Here is a 14810-nt window from a genome sequence, read left to right as displayed (position 1 = left end):
TGACCGCAACCCCTAATTCTATCAACAACAACTAGAAATAGCCGTGGAGCATTCCTGACTCTGCCTAGACACCTCTTCACAGCCTAAGAGCTAACTACCCCTAAAGATAGAAAATACAGCCTACCTTGCCTCAGAGAAATTCCCCAAAGAAATAGGCAGCCCCCACATATATTGACTGTGAGTTAAGATGGAAGTCACAAACACAGGAATGAATTAGGTTTCAGCATAGGAGGCCAGACTGAACTAAACAGACTGAGGATAGAAAAGGTATCTTTGCGGTCAGCATAAAAAACTAACAAAAAACCACGCAGAGTGTACAAAAGAAACCACCGCACCGACTCACGGCACGGTGGTGCCACTCTGCATCCCAGAGCTTCCAGCTAACAAGATTAAATATAATAGCAAGCTGGACAAAAACACAATGGTAACAAATAAGCTAACAGGGACTTAGCTTTTGCTGAAGTAGACAGGTCATCTGAAAGATCCAAGAGAACTGAACCAGTACTAGGACATTGACAGCTGGCATCAAGTAACGATCTGAGTGGAGTTAAATAGAGCAGCCAGCCAAGACCTGAACGAGATCAGCTGGAGAAGGAATCTCAGAACCAGCAGCTCCACTCACAGCCACCAGAGGGAGTCCATGAACAGAACTCACCGAAGTACCATTCATAACCACAGGAGGGAGCTCAAGAACAGAATTCACAACAGTTTACCAAGCTTGACCTCAGGGGGGCGTACAACCTCATAAGAGTCCGTCAAGTTGATGAGTGGAAGATGGCTTTTAATACCCCTGAGGGTCATTTTGAAAATTTGGTGATGCCATTTGGGTTGACTAACGCACCTGCAGTGTTCCAACATTTCATTAATGATGTGTTTTCGCATGTTTTGGGGAAATTCGTTATCGTGTACCTAGATGACATTCTCATATATTCTTGCGACCGTGATACTCATTTAGATCATGTCAGGCAGGTGTTACAGCTTCTCAGAGAGAATAAGCTGTATGCTAAACTTGAGAAATGTGTATTTTCTGTTCAGGAGTTGCCTTTCTTGGGTTATATTGTGTCTGCTTCTGGTTTTAAAATGGCCTGATAACCTGAAAGCACTTCAGCGGTTCCTTGGGTTTTCTAACTACTATAGGAAATTTATCAAGGATTTTTCCATTATTGCTAAACCGCTAACTGACATGACTAAAAAGGGTACCAATTTCTCCGTTTGGCCTGAGGCTGCTGTGCGCGCATTTGAATTTCTTAAGAACAGTTTTGTTTCAGCCCCCATTCTTGTGCAGCCAGACGTATCAAAACCTTTTGTGGTGGAAGTCGATGTGTCCGAGGTTGGTGTGGGGGCGGTACTATCACAAGGCTCATCTTTGAATGATTTGCGTCCATGCGCCTATTTTTCCAAGAAACTGTCGTCCGCCGAACGTAACTACGATATCGGCAACAGGGAGTTGTTGGCAATCAAGTTGGCCTTTGAGGAATGGCGACACTTCTTGGAGGGGTCGGTTCATCAGGTTACTGTTATTACCGATCATAAGAATCTGCTGTATTTGGAGTCAGCCACGCATCTGTCCCCCAGGCAGGCTCGCTGGGCATTGTTTTTCATGCGGTTCAATTTTGTTGTCACTTACAGACCGGGGTCTAAAAACACTAAGGCGGATGCTCTGTCCAGGTGTTTTCCGGGGGGAGAACCTCAGGAAGATCCAGTACCCATCCTCCATAAGGGTGTTGTGGTTTCGGCTCTGACTACCGAGGTTGAGGCTGAGATTGCCGAGGCTCAGGAGGAGGTACCATCAGAGCTTCCCATCAACAAATCTTTTGTACTGCTTCATCTCCGCTTGTTTTGGCGGAGCATCACGATGCTGTCCTGGCTGGCCACCCAGGGGTTAGAGGTACCTTGGAGTTGGTGTCACGTCAGTTTTGGTGGCCCAAGATCCGACAGGACGTGGTCTCATATGTGTCAGCTTGTACCACGTGCGCTAGGGCTAAGACGCCCCGCTCCCGTCCTGTTGGCACACTACTTGCTCTTGAGGTACCTAGTAAGCCATGGACGGAAATCTCCATGGATTTCATCACTGATTTGCCCTCCTCAGCTGGGAACACGGTCATCTTGGTGATTGTTGATCGGTTTTCAAAAATGACGCACTTTGTGTCTTTGCCTTCGTTGCCTAACGCTAAGACTCTGGCTCAGGTATTTGTGCAGGAGGTGGTCAGACTTCATGGGGTTCCGTCTGACATTGTGTCTGATAGGGGTACTCAGTTTGTGGCAAAATTTTGGAAAGCATTTTGCTCACGGCTGGGGATCAAGTTGTCTCATTCTTCGGCGTTTCATCCTCAGTCAAATGGTCAGACTGAGCGTATGAACCAAAATTTGGAACAGTACTTACGCTGCTTTGTCTCTGATAACCAGGAGGAGTGGTCTAGGTTCCTTCCTTTGGCTGAGTTTGCCATCAATAATCACCGCCAGGAGTCGTCTGGGGAGTCTCCGTTTTTTTGTGTTTACGGGCTACATCCTCAATTTTGTACTGTGAGTCACAGGGTCTCTTCCGGCGTTCCGGAGGAAGACCAGTTAGGAGCACAATTGTCATCAGTCTGGAGGAGAGTTAAACAGTGCCTGTTGAGTGTGGGTGCTAGGTATAAACATGTGGCTGACAGTAGGCGTGTGCCAGGTCCGGACCTGAGTGTGGATGACTGGGTGTGGTTATCCACAAAAAACATAAGACTCAAGATACCATCCCTTAAATTGGGTCCAAGGTTTATTGATCCATTTAGGGTCGCCGCCGTCACTAACCCTGTAGCGTACCGATTGGAGATTCCTATGGTGTATAAGATACACAACGTGTTCCACAGATCGTTGCTAAAAAAGACGGTGGGTCTTGTGGACGCGACACCTATGCCTTCTCCAGTCTTGGTGGATGGTAATTTGGAATTTGAAGTCTCCAAGGTGGTTGACTCTCGTGTAGTGCACCGCACTTTACAGTACTTGATTCACTGGCGTGGTTATGGGCCTGAGGAAAGGTCCTGGGTACCAGCCTCGGACGTTCATGCAGACCGGCTGGTCAGTATGTTTCACCGCCGTCATCCGGACAAGCCGGGTCCTATAAGCCGTGAGGGCCCTGGGGTCCCTCATAGAAGGCGGGGTACTGTCATGTCAGACACTGTTCATACCAGGGCGTTCGACAGACAGCGGTAATTCCGCTTTTGTCCACTATGTGCTCAGTGGCGTCGGCTAGATTTTATCTAGCTGGTCCGGGGTTAATTTAGCTGGTGCTCGGATTGGAAGCTGGGCCACGCCCACTGCCTTTAAATAGTTCTTCTGAACATTGGGCGTCGCCGATTATAGCTTCTGTCTAGTGCTTGGTTATCTCGGTCTGGAGTGGTGAGCTAGTAGTTGGAGTATCGTATCTGGTGGTGTATTTCCCTTTGTCTTATTTACTCCTTCCTATATTTGTATTTATTTTGCCCTGCGCATTTATAGTATATTCCTGAGTGACTGCGGCGTGGTGTATATTTTCCGTTATCCTTGTCTGTGCTAACTGTGGGTATTGGTGTATGATCTTTTCACTGGGTGGTGGGTGGTGGTTTCAGCCTAGGGTTGAAACAGGAGACAGGGCGAGGGTCGAGGCCTAGACATGCACACCATCAGTGTAAACTCTAGGTAGAGGGTCAGTCAGGATTTCCCTAGTCTGAGGGAAATTGCAGGGGCCCGGGTTATTAGCTTTTGCCCACCTAGTCTTCCCGTGACACAAGATTCATGATGCATTTTTCGGAAAGTAAAAACCATTGTGTGAATGGCTAAAAAATCATTTAGTGATTGCCTAAGGTTTAAAAAGGATAGCAATACAATATAGAAAGGTTAAATGAAAACTTGCAGGGCAGATAACGCTATTATCCTGCAGATATAAGGTTAGTCTGCAGGTTAATAGCATTATGAAGATGTCTAGCTGCAGTACTGAAAGTGCGGTACCTGGGAGAAAATGAAATGTATTCCTCCCTGGAGCTGCTGGCTTTCAGTCATGCAGGCATGCTGTAAACATGACCTGGGTTATTAGCTACACGGTGACTTTGATTGGTGTTGCTGCTACATCTCAGCAAAATACAAGTGAATGGGGTCACATTATGATTCCGAGAATATTGCATCTGTAACAAGCAAGTTGCAAGAAGTGTAACCACATCATATTTTCTACAACTTATTTGTCACAGTCGTAGTATCCTTGGGGTTATAATGCAACCACATTTACTTGTATTGCACTGTGTTGTAGCAGCAACACCATGGAAACTTTGGGTGCATGATAGGTGTCATGGCAAAAGTCCTTGGGTAGCCCCAGTTCTTAAAGAAGCACTCCCATTAAGTTTTTTTCCCCATTAAATCTGTGTATATATGCATGTAGTGAAGGTGAGATTGACACTTCAGTACATGCACTTAAATACATGCTAAGGCAAAAAAACAAGTTCAAAGGAGGGTTTCTTTAATGTTTTGCTACGATTATAAATTATGTCATTAAAGCAAGTGGTATTGCTCTGCAATTCCAAACTAATCCCATGGTCAATAATGTTTCTAGGAAAAAGCACAACTGATCAGATATTGAGGAGAGAAAAAACTGTAATAATAGTTAAATAAACAAAATCCTTTCGCAAAGGCAAAATATATCATGTTGATTATCCCTTTGCACCTGTAGCGATCAATTAACACATACAAGTACATCAACAATATATGCTAATGGAAAAACAGCAGCCACCTATCATGATTTTTATCAACAGGCAGTGTATTATTCCTATGCTATAGTTTGGGATAATGTGTACTGTATTTCATCCAATTATCGCTTCAAAATATTCATTTTAAAGTAAATCAGACATTAATTAACATTATTACAGAATTCAATGCTAAATCGACAAATTAATAGCACATGTAATGTCTTGTAAAATGTAATATGTACTTCATTTGAAAATATCATGTGTACATAGAAGTAACAATGCTCTAATGTCAGGATGGACACAAGCATATATTGTGTCATATGCACCAAAATCAAACTAAAATCTAGCTGCATTAATTTATATTACTACATAGAGGACAGGGGCAGGTGTAAGCCTCATTGATCCTTACTAATGTGATTGTCTGCTTATGTAAATGTCTGTATGCAGTTCAGTATGACAGTAGACAGTAGTTCAGTGGACAGAAATATATGAATAAATATATACCATATTTTTCAAGTTATAAGACCCCCCAAATTTGGGAGGAAAATGGGGGTGGGGGTGCGTCTTATAATCCAAAGGTAGATTACCGCAGGGGCGGCTGCAGAGGATTGGGATCCCTGTAGGCAGAGTCGCTGCATAAGTAGGCCAGCAAGAGTGAGGTGATGGTCTGGGCCCTGAGCTCTCATAAGATGTTGTCGATGGTGAGCAAAAGTCTCCTTTTCCATTGATTTCCCTGTGGTGGGCTTCAGGAAAATGGACACTGGAGGCAGGTCATGCACAGATTGAGATCTCGGGAGTCCATGGCACACAGCATCACCCCACTCTGCTGGCACCAGCCACCTGATGCATCCTGAAGCACCAACCCTTCCTCCTGTGACCCCGTTCCCAGTATGGGGACCAGAGTTACCGGCAGGTAGTGTGGATCTATATTTGCTGCCAACTGTATCCCAATTTTGAAGGCAGCTCACAGCAGGTTCAAGATGATATAAGTAAGTACATCAAATCTACATGGTATGTTAGGATTATCAGAAAAAAAAACAGAAACATATGAGGCTCCATCAGATGTGGACATTATAACGCACTTAAGCACTTTATTTGGGTGGTGGTGTTGGCTTTGGTGAGGGAAGTCTTTTAGGGTCAGGTAGGGATAGCTTACATGGAACGGGGACACCATAAAGAATCCCCTAGGGTGCCAACCTCGGCTGTTAGGAAGGGATACTGAAGCAAAGTGTCTGTCTCCCTTAATTTTGTTTGTTTTCTTCTTTACCAGCTAATCCAAAAGAGGACACTAAATCTAATGTTCAAAAATATGTGAATTTCACATTAATTTAGGGGTAATTAAATTAATTACATAGATTAGGAAAAAAGGGGACTTTACGTACATAAATATGGCTGTAGAAGGGATGACTTGGCCAAGGAACTTGGGACCTTATATATTGTCTTTTCATGTGTATTTTAGTCTACCATGTTTTACATTGTCACAAATGTGGGTATTTTCAATGAAAAAATACTGTAAATGGTGTAGGATCCCGCTCATTTTTCATAACCAGCTGAGGGAAAGCAGATAGCTTGGGGCTGGTGTTATTATTCTGGGAAGGGGCTACTATCCATGAATGTTCTCAGATTATTTATAACAACTCACAGCTGTCTGCCTAGCCTTTACTGGGGGGCCTCATGAAAAAATGGTGTGGTGTCCCCCTATTTTTAATAACCAGCAAACGCTAAACAGACTATTGAAGGCTGCTATTAATAGTCTGGGAAGAGGGTAATACACATGGCACTTCCCAGGCTATTAATATCAGCTCACAGCTGTCTACTTAGCCTTTATTGGTTATAAACAAGGAGTGACTCTACAAAAAAAGTTACCTGGGGTCCCCCCTATTATTAATAACCAGCAAAGGCTATGCAGAGAGCTGTGGGATGTTATCAATAGCCTACGAAGGGGCCATGGATATTGGCTCCCTCCCAGACTAGGAACAACAGCCCTCAGCCGCCCCAGAAATGGAGCATCCATTAGATGCGCCAATTCTGGCTCTTAGCCTCCACTCTTTGCATTTGCCCTGGTGCAGTGGCAAGTGGGGTAATAGTATTGGGGTTGATGTCACCTTTGCTTTGTCAGGTGACATTAAGCCCATTGGAGTATTGGTATTAGAGAGGCGTCTGTAAGACACCCCCCATTACTAACCCCATTGTTAAATGTAATAGAGGTAAAAGCATGGTAAGTTACTTTATTTGAAATAAAAACTTTCTGACCCTCTTTTACCCATTTATTAATATCCAAAGAAAAATAATATACCAAAGAAATCCTCACCTCTCTGCCGATAATCCATTTGTCCCATAACAAGTCCAACTCAGCTATATCTGAATGCTTTGCTAAGCCGTCACAAAAATGTGACTGCTCAGCCTGGCCTCCAGGAGACATTGAGCTGAGCGTGAGAATGCAGCTTTAGTGTCCAGCACTGACATAAGAGGTGACTGGAGTTCACAGCCGATTAACCGATCAATTCTAAAACTCTGGGCAAAACCGTCAATGAAAAAGACCTGGGTGTATGGGTGGATGACAAACTCACATTTAGTGGCCAGTGTCAGGCAGCTGCTACAAAGGCAAATAAAATAATAGGATGCATTAAAAGAGGCATAGATGCTCATGGGGAGAACATAATTTTACCTCTATACAAGTCACTAGTTCGATCACACTTAGAATACTGTGTACAGTTCTGGTCTCTGGTGTATAAGAAAGACATAGCTGAACTAGAGCAGGTGCAGAGAAGAGCGACCAAGGTTATTAGAGGACTGGGGGGTCTGCAATACCAAGATAGGTTATTACACTTGGGGCTATTTAGTTTGGAAAAACGAAGACTAAGGGGTGATCTTATTTTAATGTATAAATATATGAGGAGACAGTACAAAGACCTTTCTGATAATCTTTTTAATCATAGACCTGAGACAGGGACAAGGGGGCATCCTCTACGTCTGGAGGAAAGAAGGTTTAAGCATAATAACAGACGCGGATTCTTTACTGTAAGAGCAGTGAGACTATGGAACTCTCTGCCGTATGATGTTGTAATGAGTGATTCATTACTTAAATTTAAGAGGGGACTGGATACCTTTCTTGAAAAGTATAATGTTACAGGGTATATACACTAGATTCCTTGATAGGGCGTTGATCCAGGGAACTAGTCTGATTGCCGTATGTGGAGTCGGGAAGGAATTTTTTTCCTCAATGTGGAGCTTACTCTTTGCCACATGGTTTTTTTGCCTTCCTCTGGATCAACATGTTAGGGCATGTTAGGTTAGGCTATGGGTTGAACTAGATGGACTTAAAGTCTTCCTTCAACCTTAATAACTATGTTACTAACTCCAGTCACCTCACTGATGTCACCGCTCGCTGAGTGAGAAAATTCTCATGCTCAGTTCAGTGTTTCCTAGATGCTCCTTGCCACAAATTATTTTTCAGACATTTTAGTGGAGCTGGACGAAAATGGATTTAAAACATCAAAAACTCCACATTGCTCAAAAATGTTGATACTTTTCAAAGCATTATAGTCAGTCACGAGTTGGGGTGAAAGTTTCTTCTTTTTAAAAACATTTGTGAAGATCTCCCCATCTCTAGAGAAGCTAAGACTGTTCTGTGAAAACACTGACAAAGCATTACCTGATTTTCCTTTAAAGTTATCTGTCCTTGTTCTTTGCACCCAATGAATGTTCTAGTACAACGAAAAAGTATCTCATTGCTTTGGATCTTTTGTACAAAATTAGCAGGGAAAAATCCAATCCTGTCTTCTATTTTACCCTGTGAAAAAACACATGGTAAGTTAATTAGATTTAATCAATTATCACCTCAAATGTCAATTTTAAACTATTCTGTGAGAGATATCTATAAACATAGTTCATATAGATCACAGCCTATCAATGCTGACTTGCTGATATACACATGTAGCCCCAATTTTGATAACACAGATAGCATTTATAAAGCTATAACACATTAAAGGGAACCTGTCAGTGGTGTACCTCTAAAAGTAGCTGACCACTCAGCCGCAATGGGTCCCATAAGTCAGGGGGGTGTGTCTCCTAGACATTACATGTTCAACTGTATCTGCATCACTAATGGTTGGGGGGACAATTAGGACTTATACTGTGGGGCCCTATGATATTTATGTATGCCTCTAGAACCTATCTTTAGATTCATGTTGCTTCATCCAATTGAAGTTAATAGGCTGTTGGTATAATGCATAGATGTGATAAGTTCCATTATGCAAGTGAAAATTTTGTTAACCCCTATCTGTTCTAGCTAATAAATCACAGTACCATATCGTTTATTAATTCTCTATTAAAGTATGTTAAAATGTGCATCCAAAAGCATATATGATAGCATTGAAATTGGTTACAGGATATCTGGTTTGGATAAAGGTCTAATCTTCTCAAAGAATTGGTCTGTTAGTGAGTTCGGCCAGTGGAACTATAGTGATATGGACCAGGCAAGGCAGAAGATCAGTGAACAAATGGTTCTCATATAGTTGATGTGTGCCACAATGCCTATTTCATGTGATGCATTTACTTTTCCAATAAATCGGTCTTGAAGTGTTCAATCCAAGAAGTATCAACCTTTTTACTTATATTTTTAGTTTTCCTTTTGAACTTTTTTTCAGTCCACTAATGTTTCAAGTTAAAATTCCCAAATGCAGCTGGATGAATGATCATATCCCTGTCTTTCCCATGGATAGACTTTAAACAGGCTTTCTGGTTTCAGAAAACCCTGATATCTTGGTACAGCTGTTTTTTAAAAATATGCTTTACTCATCCTCCATGGGTACAGTGTCCGTCGCTGCTTCCATTGTCTGCTATAATCTGAAACGCTGATGTTGCATTGACAGTGCCGCAGCCAAATAGTGCGCTCATTGACTCTGCCCGAGTGGATGGCACAAGTTGCTCAGAGCTGCTAATGCTACTTTCACACTAGCGTTTTTTTGCATGCGTCGCAATGCGTCGTTTTGGCGAAAAAACGCATCCTGCAAAGTCGTCTGCAGGATGCGTTTTTCCCCATAGACTAACATTAGCGACGCATTGCGACGTATTGACACACGTCGCAACCGTCGTGCGACGGTTGCGTCGTGTTATGGCAGACCGCCGGCAGCAAAAAATGTTACATGTAACTTTTTTTGTGCCGACGGTCCGCCATTTCCGACCGCACATGCGCGGCCGGAACTCCGCCCCCCACCTCCCCGCACCTCAAATGGGGAAGCGGATGCGTGGAAAAACAGCATCCGCTGCCCCCGTTGTGCGGCGCTTGCACAGTATGCGTCGGTACCTCGGGCCGACGCAGCGCGACGGCTCCGTACCGACGCTAGTGTGAAAGTAGCCTTAGCTCACTGATTTGCTGCAGACTTGTCGACGTGACTTTAACGCTCCAAACAATAAAAAATACAAAGTACAACAGCTCTTCATAAAGGGAAGAAATAAAACACAGGTTATTTATTTTTTGAAAACCAAATTAAACCTGGAAATAGAGGTTTTCTGAAACCAACGAATCTCTTTAAGCATCCTGTACATGACGTGCAGTCTTTTGATGGAATCCAATCCTGCAATTATTGACACTGAATGTGATAAAAGCAACAATATATTTCAGGGCTTTCTTGGCAACTGTGCCGTATATGTTTCAAGCATTTAAAATATATTTTTTTGTTTATTATATTGTACACCAAGTATCTAGCATGCTTGTCATATCAGGGGGTTGAAAAAGCAGAGTACAAAGCCATTCTATTTTTAAAACAAGCTCTAAAAGGATGTGTCAATGCAGAAACTAGAGCTGGTAAACAAGCTAAGTTCTTTGATGTGTTTGATGTCTCCTATCTGTGAAACTAGCTGAGTTAACAAAAGTAATGCATACACTTTAAGCACATTTTATTCATGAAGGCAAACCATTGCTAATGTTCTTGTTTCAGATGCATGAGGATAATGGAAATTTGTCAGTAGGACTAACCCTCCTAATCCACCTGTATGTTCACACAGGTCATAGGAAGCTGAATTAAATTGCACCTGGATATACTGTATGTGATCCCATGTCTTATTCCAGAGGTGTTCTTCTTACATGTACAGTAAATAAGCTGTTAAGATCTATGCGCTGTAAACTGATCTGCATGAGAATCTGCCTCCAGAGTTCTTTGTAAATGAAAGGGGGAGTTACCAGTGTGAGGCTTTGAAGAAACACTGAACAGTAGAACTAAACTTTGTCTCCTTGCAAACACATTTTTGCAGCTCTCTACTATATTGCAACAATATTGCAACACTGACAGCCTGTGAGATGGAAGTTGAAGCTGAGAGGAAGCTGTAAATGTGTCAGTTATAATCACACACAGCTCTGCAGTGAGATCAACAGAGCAGAGAGCAGCCATTACACATCACACTGGTAACTCCCCCTTTTATTTATAACAAGCTCTGGAGGCCGATTCTCAGTGAGACCAGAGTCTGACCCATAGTCCTGAACAGTCCAGGGGGCGTTTGTATTACAGATCCACATGAAGCTAAGTATTCCTTAGTATCATTACTTCATATGGCATCATAACTTTTTGGATTATGATGTTTCACAACTGGATACTTTGTATAAAACATGTTTTTATATTAGTCTAGTTAATATACATACATATATTTCATCATGTTTTGCACTTATACATCCTCCTTATATTTTAATTTTTGTACTATTAGGGCTTTTTTTGCGTTCATTTACATTGAGGCATGATTGAGAGTTAGTATGATATGGGTATTGCACCACATGGAGCTCCCATTCACATGTCCTGGGGTATCTATGTAATTTTGTGAGCTCTTGTAAACACTTTGTGAATCATCATGCATTTCTTTTTGTAGATTTATCTTGTTTAATTAGGATTTTTTGAAATAATTAGTGATGGGCGAACCCAAATGGTAAAGTTCGGGGTCCGTCCCGGAAGTCCGTGTTACTGTTCGGCAGCCCGAACAAAGCTTTTTGAAAGGTTGCAGGGCAACCAGTCACCAAGCTTTACCTGTGTGGGCACTTCTGGCCCCAAAACAGCAATGTATTGGTATAGCTGTGATTGGCATGTGCACAGTATAAAAAAAAATAAAAAAAAGATGCTGGGTCTCCTCTGTTCTTTTAGCAACAAGCGCAGGAAAAGATCAAAGCTGCAGGCTGCAGCTCTCATCTGTAAGCTTTATCTTGGCTGGTTATTAAAAATAGAGGAGTACCTATGCATTTTTTTAAAAATTTAATCATTTAAAAAAAATGGCATGGTGTCCCCCATTTTTGATAACAGTCAAGCCAAAGCAGACAGCTGGGGGCTGGTATTCTCAGGCTGGGAAGTTCCATGAAAATATGGTCCTCCGCAGCCTAAAAACAGCAGTCCACAGCCGCCCAAGAAATGGCACATCCATTATATGTGCCAATTCTTGTGCTTTGCCTGGCTCTTCCTGCTTCGTGTGGTGTCTTGGCAAGCTGGGTAATATTTTGGGGTTGATGTCAGCTTTGACTTGTCAGCTGACATCATGCCCAGGGATTAGTAATGGAGAGGCATCTATCAGACACCCCCATTACTAACTCAGTAAGTAAAAAGTAATTGACAAAGAAAAAAGTCCTTACTGATGGGTCTGCTCCGCAATGCAACCAGAAATAGCAGAGTTGGTATTCGTAGTGGGACATCAGCATTATGGATTATCAGCGGAGAGGTTAGGATTACTTTAATTTTTTTATGCTAATAAATGGGAAAAAGAGAGGATTTGTCAGAGTGTTTTATTCAATTAAAGGACTTCTTTCTTTAGCACTTTTTAGTTAGTGGGTTAGTAATGGAGGTTTCTGATAGACGCCTCTCTATTGTAAACCCTGGGTCTTGATGTCAGTGGACATAAAACAGCTGACATCAACCCCTTAACCATTACCCCACTTGCCAATGCACCAGTGCAAGTGGGAAGAGCCGAGGCTAAGCTCCAGAATTGGCGCATCTAATGGATTCGCCATTTCTTGGAAGGTTAAGGGCTGGTGTTCTTAGTCGACAGGGGCCAATATCCATGGCCCCTTCACAGCCTATTTATATGAGTCTGCAGCTTTCTTTTTAGCCATTGCTCATTATTAAAAATAGGAGGGACCCCACACCACTTTTTTGAATTATTTAAATAAATATTTTAAATAAAGCATTGTGGGGACCCACTCATTTTTGATAACCAGCCATGCTAAAGCAGAGAGCTGGGGCTGATATTAATAGGTAGGAAAGGGGCCATGAATATTGGTCCTCTCCCAGACTAATAACCCCAATCCTCAGTCACCCCAGAAATGGTGCATACATTAGATGCACCACTTCTAGTGCTTTGCTTGGCTCCTCTCACTTGCCATGGTGTGTTGGCAAGTAGGGTAATATTTTGAGGTTGTTGTCAGACTTCTAATGACAGCTGACATCAAGCCCAGGGGTTAGTAATGAGATGTGTCTATCAGACACCCCCATTGCTAACACCATAGTGAAAAATAATAAAGATACACACAGAAAAAAAGTTTAATTGAACAAAATACTCCTGACAAATCCCCTCTTTTTCCATTTATTAATTTAAAAATAAAAAATAAAACTAATTCTCACCTGTCCGATGATAATCCATAATGCTGATGTCCCATGCCAAACACAAACTCTGCTATATTTGGTTGCATTGCGCTGAGTGGTGAAATCGGTAATATTACCACTCAGCATGACAGCCAGATGACACCGAGTGAGCATATAAATGCAGCTGCGTGTGACCGGCGATAACCTTATTGACGTCATCATCGTTCACCCACAGCTGCGTTCTCACACTCAGGTCAGTTTAGTCTGGTTGCAGGGGTGAGCAGTAACATTAGTGATTTCACCGCTCAGCAAGAGGGGATTTCTCGGGGAGTATTTTGTTCAATTAAAGACCTTTTTACTGTGTGTCTCTTTATTACTTTCCACTACAAAGTTAATAATGGGGATGTCTGATAGACATCACTCTCTAACACTAACCTCTGGGCTTGATGTCAGCGGACATAAAACAGCTGACATTAACCCCAGAACCATTACCCAACTTGCCAACGCACCAGGGCAAGTGGGAAGAGCCGAGGCTAAGATCCATTTCTGGGGTGGCTGAGGGCTGGTGTTTTTAGTCTGGGAGGGGGCTATATCACTTATCAGCCTGTTATTATCAACCTGCACCTGTTTGTTTGCCTTTGCTGGTGATTGAATTTAGTGGGGACCCTACATCAATTTTTTCTTTTATCTATTTATTTATTAGGTATGTACATGCACAGTAAGCTACTCATGCACTGCACTATTTATCTCACTGATATTTTTCTCACTATGCAAAGGCACCAGCTGGTGAATACTTTCATCAGCGTGCGCCTGCTCTCACTGCTATTAGCGAGACCAGGTGTAAGCTGATGAGAGTAATAGTCATCAGTTGACTCCTGACCGGCAGTAACCTTTTCACTGATGGTCACAGCTGCTGGCTCACAAGCTGTCATCAGTGTGACAGCGCGGGAGCCACAGCACTTTGACTGGCGGTAACATCAGTAAGGTTTCCACCATTCAGAGCCAGTGTTTCCCACGCTTTCACACACATGACAGTGTGAGAACTGCTGGATGTTCAGGCACCCCTTTCATTTGAATGAGGTCTGGGTTTGGGCTTGAGTTTGGGTACCATTCTGGTACCCGAATAGAACTTTTTTATAAAGTTAGGTTTGGTCAAACCCGATTAACCAGAACATCCACGGGTCTGCCCATCCCCAGATATTATGTATTTTAATGTGTCCTAATAAAATGATATTTTACTACTACTTTTTTGGAAGTAATTTTCACTATATTTGGCCTTAGGTGACAATTGGTACTTCATTTTCTTTTAATATTGCAACCCTGTCTGCCTGTGAGATGGAAGCTGAAGCTGAGAGGAACCTGCAGATGTGTCCGGTATAATCACACACAGCTCTGCAGTGAGATCAGGAGAGCAGAGAGTGGCCATCACACATCACACTGGTAACTCCCCCTTTTAATTATAATAAGCTCTGGAGGCAGGTTCTCTTGGAGATCAGTGTCTGGCCCATCGTCCTGAACAGCTCATTTACAAAGAAAAACACGGATTTCCCTAGAATAAGACTTC

The 14810-nt window shown here is 42.6% G+C and overlaps 1 protein-coding gene across 1 annotated transcript in view; it reads right to left on the bottom strand.

Annotated features, from left to right (window-relative positions):
- STAC (SH3 and cysteine rich domain) overlaps positions 1-14810 on the bottom strand; it is a 721335-nt gene that overhangs the window by 55683 nt on the left and 650842 nt on the right. The window contains exon 10 of the mRNA XM_077269325.1: positions 8347-8484. Coding sequence (XP_077125440.1) covers positions 8347-8484 — 138 coding nt within the window. The remainder of the gene's footprint in view (positions 1-8346; positions 8485-14810) is intronic.

The sequence above is a fragment of the Ranitomeya variabilis genome, chromosome 6 (assembly GCF_051348905.1).
Source record: "Ranitomeya variabilis isolate aRanVar5 chromosome 6, aRanVar5.hap1, whole genome shotgun sequence".
Lineage (NCBI taxonomy): Eukaryota > Metazoa > Chordata > Amphibia > Anura > Dendrobatidae > Ranitomeya > Ranitomeya variabilis.
This window is presented reverse-complemented; position numbering and strand designations above follow the sequence as displayed.